Raw genomic sequence first — 14385 nt, 5'->3', positions numbered from 1 at the left:
CGTCAACGGAGGACACCTCCTTCCCCCGCCATCAGGACTACGCCGCTGACGGAGCTTCACCATCAGGACTACGCCGCTGACGGAGCTTCACCATCAGGACTGCATCGTTGAAACAACGCTGATAAGTGAACTTGGTTGACTTGTTCTGGTTAGTGGGTCACTAGTGAGGCGCTGTCGTGTTTCGCGGGTTTAGTTCAGGGCGCCTATATAGTAGATAGGATTTACTGTGAAATTGTGATCGTGTACCTAAGTTCCCTGCGTGGAAAACTGTTGTTATTTCTTTGTTGGGTTGGAAGTTAAAGGAAAGTTAAAAAACCGTTATTTGCTTTCTGACTCCTCTTTGTCCCTGCATCCTTCGTTATCTGCGGTCTCTACAGAGGCATCGAGCAGCGCACTGCATGCCGGGAGAGGCGTCGTTCATGGATCATTGTCAGACCCTCCTGGGACTTTTAGTCCGCCCTTTGCTGCCAGAGCCCCGATCACAGGGCGCCTCCGCCTGCACAGCGACCCCTACCCGTGGAGAAGCGCAGCGCCCGCTCTATGGTCTCCACATCTGGAGAGGCCGCGCTGTGACCATAGAGCTGGGCGGATGTAGAGCGTCTCCCGCGGGCTCCGCAGCGCCCCCTGTCTCCGGAGGACGCCGCTCCGTGTTGTGAGCGCAGTGTCAGGCCGGAGGGGGCTCCGTGTTCCCGGGGAGAGATGCGCTGAGTCCCTGAGGCCTGGATGGGCTCCCCGGCACCGTAATCCCCGCACAGCCCGGAGGAGCAGGCGCCATGGAGGCCGGTGAGTCCCGGGAGCCTCCTGGAGGGGGCGGGGATCCGGTCTCCGGTGTCAGTAACCCCCGGTGTCTCCCCGCAGAGCTCTACTTCCTGATCGCCCGCTTCCTGCAGTCAGGACCGTGCCGGAGATCCGCACAGGTGAGACCGGAGAACGCCCGAAACGGGTCACCTCGCCCGATCACCGCCTCTCCCGGTACCAATCCACCCACACGTCACCCGATTCGGGTCACCACCGATCTCCTGCCCTGCGCCCGGTCACCTCACCCTCCCTGACTAGTGAACGCCCGATTCGGGTCACCTCCTGTTACGCCCGGATTTATGGCACACACTGCGATCACGTATGAGGCCCGGAGAAGTCACCCGCCCGGTTCCGGGTCACCGCACTTCCGGTAACGCCATGTTTTGTGTTGCAGGCGCTGGCGGAGGAGCTGGAGGAGCACCAGGTAACGCCCGGTGTCCGCGGGTGTTGGGGGCGGGTCCCGTCTCCCCGCTGCTCTCACCGTCTCCCGTTTTCTTTCCGCAGCTGATCCCGGAGCGCCTGGACTGGCAGGGGAGGCGGCACCGCAGGACGTACCCGGACCTGGTGAGCTCCGGGGGTCGCGGGTTATTGGGGTCATAGTGTCCATTGTGGAAACCGGGGGTCATGTGAGGGCAGCGCCGCCGTGACGTCACGGACGGCTGGGCCAATAGTGGAACCGCTTACATGTGGGCTTTTATAAGAGGAGGCTCCTGATTGGTCCGCGCCTCCTCGTGGCCCGGACCGAGCAGTGACTGTCGCAGCCCGAGAATAACAGGCGGCCCCGCGTATAACGCGCACCGCGGAGATAATAGCTGGCGCCTGCGCGGTGTGTGCGGGACCCGAGCGCCGGGAGCAGCAGGCAGAGCTCTGAGCTCTCACACTGGAGGCTCCGGGGAGAGGGCGCCAAAGCCGCCCACCTGGTATAACGGCGACTGCACCTGTGACTGACCCTGCGGGGAGCAGATAACGCTGCAGTCATCTGGCTGATAACAGAGAGTGGTAGCGCGTACGCACCCGAGCAGGAGGCGTTATTGATCGGGGCTCATAACCTACAAACACAGGGAGGACGTACAGACTGCACCAATGGCGTCCATAATGGTTCCCAGCACTGCAGAATAACAGTGCTGACCACTGAGCCACCAAGCGGCTCTATGAATAGTACAATGTTGACCACTGAGCCATCTAGCTGCTCTATATATAGCACAGTGCTGACCAGTGAGTCAGCGTGTTGCCCTAAATATACCACAATGCTGACCATTGAGCCACCACAGTGCCCTATAAAAGTACAATGCTAACCGATGAGCCACCGTGCTGCCTTATATACAATGCAGTACTAACCACTGAGCCACCGTGCAGCAGAAAGGATGTACAGGGGCCGCACCATTCATGGATTACTATTGATGGTGACGTCTGATCCTTATAACAGCAGGGGCCGAGGTCAGCGGAGCTCTGCAGCCTCCATCCTGCGATAACGGGGGGCCGAGGTCAGCGGAGCTCTGCAGCCTCCATCCTGCGATAACGGGGGGCCGAGGTCAGCGGAGCTCTGCAGCCTCCATCCTGCGATAACGGGGGGCCGAGGTCAGCGGAGCTCTGCAGCCTCCATCCTGCGATAACGGGGGGCCGAGGTCAGCGGAGCTCTGCAGCCCCCATCCTGCGATAACGGGGGGCCGAGGTCAGCGGAGCTCTGCAGCCTCCATCCTGTGATAACGGGGGGCCGAGGTCAGCGGAGCTCTGCAGCCTCCATCCTGTGATAACGGGGGGCCGAGGTCAGCGGAGCTCTGCAGCTTCCATCCTGTGATAACGGGTGGCCGAGGTCAGCGGAGCTCTGCAGCTTCCATCCTGTGATAACGGGTGGCCGAGGTCAGCGGAGCTCTGCAGCTTCCATCCTGTGATAACGGGTGGCCGAGGTCAGCGGAGCTCTGCAGCCTCCATCCTGTGATAACGGGGGGCCGAGGTCAGCAGAGCTCTGCAGCCTCCATCCTGTGATAACGGGGGGCCGAGGTCAGCGGAGCTCTGCAGCTTCCATCCTGTGATAACGGGTGGCCGAGGTCAGCAGAGCTCTGCAGCCTCCATCTTGTGATAACGGGGGGCCGAGGTCAGCGGAGCTCTGCAGCTTCCATCCTGTGATAACGGGTGGCCGAGGTCAGCAGAGCTCTGCAGCCTCCATCTTGTGATAACGGGGGGCCGAGGTCAGCGGAGCTCTGCAGCCTCCATCTTGTGATAACGGGGGGCCGAGGTCAGCGGAGCTCTGCAGCCTCCATCTTGTGATAACGGGGGGCCGAGGTCAGCGGAGCTCTGCAGCCTCCATCCTGCGATAACGGGGGGCCGAGGTCAGTGGAGCTCTGCAGCCTCCATCCTGCGATAACGGGGGGCCGAGGTCAGCGGAGCTCTGCAGCCTCCATCTTGTGATAACGGGGGGCCGAGGTCAGCGGAGCTCTGCAGCCTCCATCCTGTGATAACGGGGGGCCGAGGTCAGAGGAGCTCTGCAGCCTCCATCCTGTGATAACTGGGGCCTAGGACAGCGGGGGCTCTGTAGCCTCCATCTTGTGATGTCATGTGGCCCTGACGGGTTAGGGTCCGTGTCTCTCCCTTTGATGTTCTGCAGTCACATGACCCGTCCTCCCCTTGCATTATTTCTGACTGTAGCCTCACAGGGGAGCAATAGTGATTTGTTTCCTCCATGATCTGTTCTCATCTGCACCTTGGGGTTTCACTTTACGTCACTGCTGCAATGGTCTTCAGCTCGGCGTAGATTCGCACTGGCTCCGTGTCTCTGACTCCGCTCTCGTTCCTTCCAGGTGGCCTCCAACTCTCATATTCCTCCGAACTACCTGCTGCAGATCTGTGAGCGCATAGGACCGATCCTCGACCAGGAGATCCCCCAGAGCGTCCCCGGGGTGTGCAGCCTCCTGGGGGTGGGGAAGCAATCGCTCCTACGAAGGGCCAAAGGTAAAGTGGGAGGCTGCGATGGAAGCTGGGGTCAGGGATAGGAGGCAATGACGGAAGCTTGGATCAGGGATAGGAGGCAATGACGGAAGCTCGGGTAAGGGATAGAAGGCAGTGACGGAAGCTGGGGTCAAGGACGGAGGGGGGGGCAGTGACAGATGCCGGGGTAAGGGACAAGGGGGCAATAATGGAGGTCGGGGACGGGTGGCATTAATGGAGGCTGGCATCAGTGTAAGGAAAACACGAGAGGGGAGCCGGGGGATACACTATTCTGTGACGGAGCTTACATAGTCACAGCTCTCTGGCACCCCCCCCCCTTACCCTCAGGTCAGTCAGGAAACTGCACCTAGAATAAGTATTCGCTGGAGAGGCTGCCCTGTCACATACTGGTTATCGGGGCACTCAGCAGTGAGGGCGGTACACACATTACCAGTTCCTGGCTGGGAATATATATAGAACATTTTGTTGCCACCAGTTCCTCATTAGATATAATCCCAGTCTGTTACCAAGCCTATATCGGGTCAGAAACCAACCAAGGTAGCGTATAAGTACTAGCCGGACTCACGGATGTAGGAAATCGGCAGTGAAAAAGGTTGGGACGGGGGGTGCAGTGACGGAGGCCGGAGCCTGGGATGGGGGTGGCAGTGACGGGGGCCTGGGACGGGGGGTGGCAGTGATGGAGGCCCGGGGCCTGGGACGGGGGGTGGCAGTGATGGGGGACGGGGGTGGCAGTAATGGAGGCCGGAGCCTGGGACGGGGGTGGCAGTGATGGAGGCCTGGGACGGGGGGCAGTGACAGAGGTCAGGGTCAGATGATTACTGAGGTCAATCTGTTACTTTCCTGCAGAATTTAGAAATTCCTCATGGAAACCATCAGGATACGCGGCTCTGCATCGGGGACGGCCGCCAGAACTCCCCGTAATCTACGGTCGGCCGCTCAGTGTCGGTAAGTCCCGGGTCCAGTAATGGATGTGAACGTGTGATGAGGAATGCAGGTCTTCTGCTTGCTGTCTGTGAATGGAGGCACGAGGAAATTCAATAGTAACGAATGCTCATCTGTGACAAGTATAAGAGCAGGAGGGTCATATGCAGCAGTGGGCCTGATGATCCCGTCCTGTTTACTATGGACACACTGACTTTACGCTGTTCTGCAGATTCCTGGCTCATTTTTAATAGTAAATCTGTCCTGTGCTTCCTATTCACATGACATCCAGTGAGACCAGTGATCTGATTGGTTGATGGACGTGTGAAATGTTTCCTTTTTTTTTTCCTGTTTAATGTACAGTAAGAGTGGCCTCTTCGCGGGCGCTGACCGGCTGCAGTCGCTTCCAGTACATCTTCCCGTGTGCCTCTTATCAGCACATGAAGATGCACAAGAGGATCCTGGGGCACCTGTCCTCCGTGTACTGCGTGGCGTTTGATCGCAGCGGGAGGCGGATATTTACTGTGAGTTTTCTGTGCCGCCTGCCTGCGCCGCGGTCTCTGGATGTATTATCTGTGCCTTTTCTCTGCCCCGCGGCCTCTGGATGGTTTCTTTGTGCCGCGGCCTCTGGATGGTTTCTATGTGCCGACTCTCTGTGCCGCGGCCTCTGCATGGTTTCTATGTGCCGCGGCCTCTGCATGGTTTCTATGTGCCGCGGCCTCTGCATGGTTTCTATGTGCCGCGGCCTCTGCATGGTTTCTATGTGCCGCGGCCTCTGCATGGTTTCTATGTGCCGCGGACTCTGCATGGTTTCTCTGCGCCGCGGCCTCTGGATGGTTTCTCTGCGCCGCGGCCTCTGGATGGTTTCTCTGCGCCGCGGCCTCTGGATGGTTTCTATGTGCCACCTCTCTGCACCACGGCCTCTGGATGGTTTCTCTGTGCCGCGGTCTCTGGATGGTTTCTATGTGCCGCCTCTCTGTGCCATGGTCTCTGGAAGGTATCTCTGTGCCATGGCCTCTGGAAGGTTTCTCTGTGCCGCGGCCTCTGCGTGGTTTCTCTGTGCCGCAGCCTCTGGATGGTTTCTCTGTGCCGCGCCCTCTGGATGGTTTCTCTGTGCCACCTCTCTGCACCACGGCCTCTGGATGGTTTCTCTGTGCCGCGGCCTCTGGATGGTTTCTCTGTGCTGCCTCTGTGCCGTGGCCTCTGCATGGTTTCTCTGTGCCACCTCTCTGCACCACGGCCTCTGGATGGTTTCTCTGTGCCGTGGCCTCTGGATGGTTTCTCTGTGCCGCGGCCTCTGGATGGTTTCTCTGTGCCGCGGCCTCTGGATGGTTTCTCTGTGCTGCCTCTGTGTCGTGGCCTCTGCATGGTTTCTCTGTGCCACCGCTCTGTACCACGGCCTCTGGATGGTTTCTCTGTGCCGCCTCTCTGTGCCGTGGCCTCTGGATGGTTTTTCTGTGCCACCTCTCTGCATGGTTTCTCTGTGCTGCGGCCTCTGGATGGTTTCTATGTGCCGACTCTCTGCGCCGCGGCCTCTGCACGGTTTCTCTGTGCTGCAAACTCTGCATGGTTTCTCTGCGCCGCGGCCTCTGTATGGTTTCTCTGCGCCGTGGCCTCTGCATGGTTTCTCTGCGCCGCGGCCTCTGCATGGTTTCTCTGCGCCGCGGCCTCTGCATGGTTTCTCTGCGCCGCGGCCTCTGCATGGTTTCTCTGCGCCGCGGCCTCTGCATGGTTTCTCTGCGCCGCGGCCTCTGCATGGTTTCTCTGCGCCGCGGCCTCTGCATGGTTTCTCTGCGCCGCGGCCTCTGCATGGTTTCTCTGCGCCGCTGCCTCTGGATGGTTTCTCTGTGCCACCTCTGCACCACGGCCTCTGGATGGTTTCTCTGTGCCGCAGCCTCTGGATGGTTTCTCTGTGCCGCGGCCTCTGGATGGTTTCTCTGTGCCGCGGCCTCTGTATGGTTTCTCTGTGCCGCGGCCTCTGGATGGTTTCTCTGTGCCGCCTCTGTGCCGTGTCCTCTGGATGGTTTTTCTGTGCCACCTCTGTGTCGTGGCCTCTGCATGGTTTCTCTGTGCTGCCTTTCTGCACCACGGCCTCTGGATGGTTTCTCTGCGCCGCGGCCTCTGCATGGTTTCTCTGCGCCGCGGCGTCTGCATGGTTTCTCTGCGCCGCGGCCTCTGCATGGTTTCTCTGCGCCGCGGCCTCTGGATGGTTTCTCTGCGCCGCGGCCTCTGAATGGTTTCTCTGCGCCGCGGCCTCTGGATGGTTTCTCTGCGCCGCGGCCTCTGGATGGTTTCTCTGCGCCGCGGCCTCTGGATGGTTTCTCTGCGCCGCGGCCTCTGGATGGTTTCTCTGCGCCGCGGCCTCTGGATGGTTTCTCTGCGCCGCGGCCTCTGGATGGTTTCTCTGCGCCGCGGCCTCTGGATGGTTTCTCTGTGCCACCTCTGTGCCGCGGCCTCTGCATGGTTTCTCTGCGCCGCGGCCTCTGCATGGTTTCTCTGCGCCGCGGCCTCTGCATGGTTTCTCTGTGCCGCGGCCTCTGGATGGTTTCTCTGTGCCACCTCTGTGCCGCGGCCTCTGCATGGTTTCTCTGCGCCGCGGCCTCTGCATGGTTTCTCTGCGCCGCGGCCTCTGCATGGTTTCTCTGTGCCGCGGCCTCTGGATGGTTTCTCTGTGCCGCCTCTGTGTCGTGGCCTCTGCATGGTTTCTCTGTGCCACCTCTCTGCACCACGGCCTCTGGATGGTTTCTCTGTGCCGCCTCTGTGTCGTGGCCTCTGCATGGTTTCTCTGTGCCACCTCTCTGCACCACGGCCTCTGGATGGTTTCTCTGTGCCGCCTCTGTGTCGTGGCCTCTGGATGGTTTCTCTGTGCCACCTCTCTGCACCACGGCCTCTGGATGGTTTCTCTGCGCCGCGGCCTCTGGATGGTTTCTCTGCGCCGCGGCCTCTGGATGGTTTCTCTGCGCCGCGGCCTCTGGATGGTTTCTCTGCGCCGCGGCCTCTGGATGGTTTCTCTGCGCCGCGGCCTCTGGATGGTTTCTCTGCGCCGCGGCCTCTGGATGGTTTCTCTGTGCCACCTCTGTGCCGCGGCCTCTGCATGGTTTCTCTGCGCCGCGGCCTCTGCATGGTTTCTCTGCGCCGCGGCCTCTGCATGGTTTCTCTGTGCCGCGGCCTCTGGATGGTTTCTCTGTGCCACCTCTGTGCCGCGGCCTCTGCATGGTTTCTCTGCGCCGCGGCCTCTGCATGGTTTCTCTGCGCCGCGGCCTCTGCATGGTTTCTCTGTGCCGCGGCCTCTGGATGGTTTCTCTGTGCCGCCTCTGTGTCGTGGCCTCTGCATGGTTTCTCTGTGCCACCTCTCTGCACCACGGCCTCTGGATGGTTTCTCTGTGCCGCCTCTGTGTCGTGGCCTCTGCATGGTTTCTCTGTGCCACCTCTCTGCACCACGGCCTCTGGATGGTTTCTCTGTGCCGCCTCTGTGTCGTGGCCTCTGGATGGTTTCTCTGTGCCACCTCTCTGCACCACGGCCTCTGGATGGTTTCTCTGTGCCGCGGACTCTGTATGGTTTCTCTGTGCCCGCGGCCTCTGTATGGTTTCTCTGTGCCCGCGGCCTCTGTATGGTTTCTCTGTGCCCGCGGCCTCTGTATGGTTTCTCTGTGCCCGCGGCCTCTGTATGGTTTCTCTGTGCCCGCGGCCTCTGTATGGTTTCTCTGTGCCCGCGGCCTCTGTATGGTTTCTCTGTGCCGCGGCCTCTGGATGGTTTCTCTGTGCCGCGGCCTGTATGGTTTCTCTGCACCGCGGCCTCTGGATGGTTTTTCTGTGCCGCCTCTGTGTCGTGGCCTCTGGATGGTTTCTCTGTGCCACCTCTCTGCGCCGTGGCCTCTGTATGGTTTCTCTGCGCCGCGGCCTCTGTATGGTTTCTCTGCGCCGCGGCCTCTTGATGGTTTCTCTGTTTTCTTTTATCAGGGCTCCGACGACTGTTTAGTGAAGATCTGGGCCACAGATGACGGGAGGCTCCTGGCCACGCTGCGCGGGCACTCTGCCGAGATATCAGACATGGCCGTCAACTACGAGAACACTCTGATCGCGGCCGGCAGCTGTGACAAGGTGGTGCGAGTCTGGTGTCTGCGCACCTGCGCCCCGGTGGCTGTTCTGCAGGGTCACACGGCGTTCATCACCTCCATACAGGTAATAGATGGATCACAGAACCGACCTGAACCCCACAACCATCCATCCAGCCTCCGCACCCCCAGACTGAGCACGTGTAGGGGCGCCCTGATTACTGGCGGCTGCAGCGCCCCCTCTGACACAGCTTCATATCGTCCCCACAAATTATCAAATTTTTTATTTTTTTTTAATTCAGTTTTGTCCGTCAACAAAAGGTAAAACCCGCCACCTGACATCCACCGGTGCGGACGGCGCCATCTGCTTCTGGCAGTGGAACGTGGACTCTATGACGTTCAGGTGAGAAGGCGCCTCATTCGTACCATCTTTAACAATAAATATTGGCGGGCACCACTACAAGGGATCTCCCATCGCATGCCAAAAACACACCATAAATATATCAAACAAGGAAAGAAAGGCATGCATGAGACGGGGATCACCACACAAGTAATACAATTTCAAATAAATTTTATTCAGGACACAACAACACTGAACACTGCAATAAACTATTAAAAACAAGTAAAATCACACACATGGTAAATACAAAGACCTATAATGAGGTCATGCCCTGGTCCCGAACCCCACATCACTCAGTATGGCTTAAAAAAGGGTGATTAAGTAGCTCAAAGAGCTGGTAAGTAGGCGTAATACACTAAAGTCCACCATAAAACGCACAGCCTAAACCAGATCAATAATACACATACAATATGAGAGCATAAACATCACAAAACCCAAATACAACCTGTCCTAAAGTAGATTCCAGCCCCTATGGGGAATCCTAGGGTGGTATAAGGTAAGCCAGGAGGGGGGAGAGGACCAGGGCACTAAATGCCCAACGCGTGTCGCCAGGAAACCTGGCTTCTTCAGGGGCAGTAGGTACAGTGAGCGTGCAGGCGTTATATATACCTTAATAGTTATCAGACCAGGAACAGCTGGAGTCCAAGGGCAGATCGCAAAGTGCATGGCGCCGGAGCTGACCGGAAAACCGGAAGTAACAAAGACGCCGGCGTCTGCGCAATAGGAGGAAGGAGCTCAGAGCAAAGATTTCCCTAAGTCCGGGCAGCTGGTCAGTGCGCAGGCGCCGTCCGGCGCATGCGCACTAAGAACCAGCATAAAATAAGCCCATACTACTACTCTCGGCCGAGAGAAGGATCCACAGGGAAAGACAGGAGCTTTGAAGAAGGTGGTATCCATAGGGCAAAGAGTATAATACATACCGGAGGCACAGAGAAGAGATATCCACATGTATACAGGTGCATATATTGAACGATAGTTTTACAGTGTTGCCACAATGACTCCTTCATAGGCAGATAAATAGATAAATAAATAGAATAATACTAACAAGTATAGAGCAATGAATAATAACAAGTATACACATGTATATAAACACATATACAAAAAAAAATAAAATAAAAATAATAATAATAAGAAAAAAATATATAAGAAAAAAAAAATATAAAAAAAATATCAGAAAAAAATAAGAGAAATATATATATATATATATATATATATATATATATATATATATATATATATATAATATTATTTATATATATATATATATATATATATATATATATATAATAAGAAAAAAATGTGAAAAAGTGGAGAAAAACATACAAAAACAAACAACACATATATGCATATATGCATACATATGCACAACTGCATACACACAAAAATAAATATAAATATAAACATACACCCATATATCTAATCCCATTATTACAAAAACTGGGAAGAAAAGGAAGTGCAGTATAATAATACCTAGAAAAAGAAGTCATTTTTCGGGACATAAAGTGTTGGAGCAGTTATAAAGCACTTGTAAAATCCACAAAGAACACATGCAACAGATAATAGGACTATTTATAATAGCCAGAGAATAAAAGTTCCTCATTTAGTCCATGTGGGGTAAAACTCTGTAGGTCGTGGATCCACCTGGATTCACACCTTAACAGTTTCTTCACTCTGTCCCCACCTCTAATGTTGAGTGGGACCACCTCCAATCCCATGACCTTTAGGCCCTTGGTGTGGCCACAATGGACATCAAGAAAATGGGTCGCCACCGATGAAATATTCTTGCCCTTCTCTCGGTCCTTCTGAGCCGTGGCAATGTTGGACAAATGTTGCTGAACCCTTCTTCGTAATTCTTGGGTCGTTTGACCTACATAGATCTTCGGACAATCACAAATTAAGGCGTAGACCAGCGACCGAGTTTTACAATTGAAAAAAATCTTCCTGGGTTTGATCTGAAAAGGAGAGACAGGTAATGACAAACCATCCTGGGCAATAGTAAATTGGCAAACATTGCAATTTCCACAAGGATAGGTGCCAAAAATCCTCATACCCCTATTAAGCCTAGTGGTAGGGCGAACAAAGTGACTATGGCAAAGTAAGTCCTTGAGGTTTCTGGCCCTCCTAGCTATGAGTTTGGGTTTATCTGAGATATGGGATTTCAACTTAGGTTCACTCAGTAAAATTCCCCAGCTCCGGTCCAGAAGTTTGTACACATCACCCCACTGATTATTAAACGTGGTAACAATGCCAAGAGGTCTTGGGGACTCACATGTACGTCTTTGAAATAGATCCGATCGTACACTGGTTCTTGCTCTCTGATAAGCAGAGGAAATAATGGCCTTAGGGTATCCCCGATGTTTAAAACGGTCAGTCAATTTCCGAGCCTCCCTGTTGAAATCAGCCGTCATACTGCAATTCCTTCTCAACCGAAGAAATTGGCCAGTTGGAATGCCGTTTTTCAGGTGTCTAGGATGGAAGCTAGAGTAATGTAACAGGCTGTTCGTAGCTGTAGGTTTACGAAAAAGGGTGGTAGTGACATACGAACCATCTAGAATTAATTTGAGGTCAAGGAACTCCACCGATGTCCGTGACAGATGTGAGGTGAGCCTGATGTTGAAGGGGTTATTGTTGAGGTCCGCAAGGAAAAGATGATAGTCCTCCTCAGTACCTGTCCAAAACATTACCACATCATCAATAAAACGAAGCCACTTCTGGCAGTGTTCCTTGAACGCCACATGTTGGAAAACTACAGACTCCTCCCACCACCCTAAAAAAAGGTTTGCGTATGAAGGTGCACAACGTGCCCCCATAGCCGTACCCTTTACCTGTCTATAAAATGTTCTATCAAACACAAAGTAGTTCTTGTCGAGGACAAAAAATAAAAGATCAAGAATAAACTGATCATGTCCTCTGTCCCCTGTACTATTGTGTTCCAAGAAAAATGAGACTGCTCTAAGGCCCATGTCGTGATTAATGCTGGTATATAAGGACTCGACATCCAAAGTGATCAACAAAGTGCCTGATGGTAAAGCAATATCCTGAAGAAGTTGAATCAAATGTGTCGAGTCCCTAATAAAAGATTTTAATGACATGGCCATAGGCTGAAGAAAGAAATCCAGATAAGTACAGGGTTTCTCAAACAGACTATTGATGCCAGACACAATTGGCCTACCTGGGGGTTTTTCCAATGACTTGTGCACCTTAGGGAGCAAGTAGAAAGTTGGTATCACAGGATGGTCTGTAGTCAAGAAATCCACCTCCTTCTTGTTCAAAATACCATATCAAAATGCTTGTTCGAAAAGTTGGTCAAGTTTCCTCTTGAAAATCTCAGTGGGATCAGCAGGTAGACGTCTGTAACATGTAGAGTCCCCTAATTGCCGTTCAACCTCCTGTAAATAAAGGGAATTAGGCCATAAAACAATATTACCCCCCTTATCCGCTTCACGGACCAGAAACTCCTTATTATTCTGTAGACCCAAAAGGGCCTTCCGTTCAGGTGGACTCAAATTCCTGTTCTTATTACCATCCAAACGTAGAGTCTGTATGTCTCTGCAGATATGGTTAAAGAAGATCTGAACCGCAGGGAAAAGGGAGAGAGATGGAGTGGCTTGTGAAGGCAGTCTTCCAGAGAATCTTTTCCTAGTTGAATCTGTATCATTTTCCTCAAGCAAGTCCATAAGATCCCTGAGGACTTGTCTTTCATCATTCGGAAGTTGGTCAGCTAGAGAAGGATGGTGATACAAAAGTTTAAAGAGTAGCTGACGGCAAAACAAGTAAACATCCTTGACAAGAGTGAATTTATCAAGTGTATTCATGGGAGAAAAAGACAATCCCTTGGTCAATACCGTTGTTTCTACTGATGTCAAGGCATGTGTTGACAGATTAATAATCTGAAGGTTACCTGGGTCCTGGGGGTCTTCATGTTCCAACAGGGATGGTAGAGTCAAAGTTAGTAATTCCTGCGGTTGAACCTCGTCTCCCTTTTGTGCAATGGGGGAGAATTCCTGTAGGCCCTGGTTTTCCTTTTCTTGACCCCTCCTAGTCTTACGTCGACCCCGCCTGCGGCCCCTTCGAGGTCGCTGGGGTCTGATGACAAAAAATCACTGGAGGAGACTTCAAGTCTTGTGTTGGTGTCACTCGGGATTTTGGAATCAAAGGACACCGCCCTCTTATTACCTCGATGGCCCCATTTGTAGGCATAACCACCAGAGAAATCTGCTTTGTCTCTTTGAAATTTACGTTTTTTACCTTCAGAAATCTCCCTTTCATATTTATCAATGGTGGTTTTAAGTTGCTGTTTAAAAGAGGAGATCAGTGTCCCATCAAAACTAGCTAATAGAATCTCTCTGGTCTTGATGTCTTCCTTTAATTTGTTTAGGAGAGCCTGATCATGTGTAATCAACATATCAATAAGTATGAAGGAGCATTTCATTAAACCAGCCTCCCAATTTTTACGAAAACACTCATCTACCTCCCAAGCAGGGAAGATCTGGACCCTAAGTCCACGAGGAACAAAACTGGACATCTTATACTCCTCCAAGCTCCTCAAATTCCACCATACTTTGGTTAAGGATCTATGTAAGTTGGTTAATTCATTCGTAACTTTAGCAAAGCCCCCATCATCACTAGTGGATTCCATGCTAACACCACTCCCAGTTTCAAAGATCCCCTGAGCCCTCTGGCTCCAAGCTGTTTCCCTAGCCTGTAAATCCATAATCACCAGATTAGATAAAGTAGTGTGCCACACTCCAAGAAGAGGGGGAACAAAGAAGCCTAGAGCCCCCTAAAAAACACTCTTTAACAATAAATATTGGCGGGCACCACTACAAGGGATCTCCCATCGCATGCCAAAAACACACCATAAGTATACCAAACAAGGAAAGAAAGGCATGCATGAGACGGGGATCACCACACAAGTAATACAATTTCAAATAAATTTTATTCAGGACACAACAACACTGAACACTGCAATAAACTATTAAAAACAAGTAAAATCACACACATGGTAAATACAAAGACCTATAATGAGGTCATGCCCTGGTCCCGAACCCCACATCACTCAGTATGGCTAAAAAAAGGGTGATTAAGTAGCTCAAAGAGCTGGTAAGTAGGCGTAATACACTAAAGTCCACCATAAAACGCACAGCCTAAACCAGATCAATAATACACATACAATATGAGAGCATAAACATCACAAAACCCAAATACAACCTGTCCTAAAGTAGATTCCAGCCCCTATGGGGAATCCTAGGGTGGTATAAGGTA

General features: G+C 53.1%; 1 protein-coding gene across 3 annotated transcripts in view; it reads left to right on the top strand.

Annotated features, from left to right (window-relative positions):
• The first annotated feature begins 555 nt into the window (after positions 1-555).
• Positions 556-14385, top strand: part of BRWD3 (bromodomain and WD repeat domain containing 3) — a 55768-nt gene continuing 41938 nt past the window's right edge. The window contains exons 1-9 of one of the 3 annotated variants that reach the window (XM_077286446.1): positions 557-783; positions 859-917; positions 1193-1222; positions 1303-1362; positions 3597-3747; positions 4591-4689; positions 5029-5189; positions 8626-8847; positions 9023-9123. In XM_077286446.1, coding sequence (XP_077142561.1) covers positions 774-783; positions 859-917; positions 1193-1222; positions 1303-1362; positions 3597-3747; positions 4591-4689; positions 5029-5189; positions 8626-8847; positions 9023-9123 — 893 coding nt within the window. In that variant the 5' untranslated portion in view covers positions 557-773. Of the gene's footprint in view, positions 918-1192; positions 1223-1302; positions 1363-3596; positions 3748-4590; positions 4690-5028; positions 5190-8625; positions 8848-9022; positions 9124-14385 lie in introns of all 3 variants that reach the window. The other 2 variants (XM_077286444.1, XM_077286445.1) reach the window with 2 other exon arrangements.

This window comes from Ranitomeya variabilis, chromosome 2, assembly GCF_051348905.1.
Source record: "Ranitomeya variabilis isolate aRanVar5 chromosome 2, aRanVar5.hap1, whole genome shotgun sequence".
Taxonomy (NCBI): Eukaryota; Metazoa; Chordata; class Amphibia; order Anura; family Dendrobatidae; genus Ranitomeya; species Ranitomeya variabilis.
This window is presented reverse-complemented; position numbering and strand designations above follow the sequence as displayed.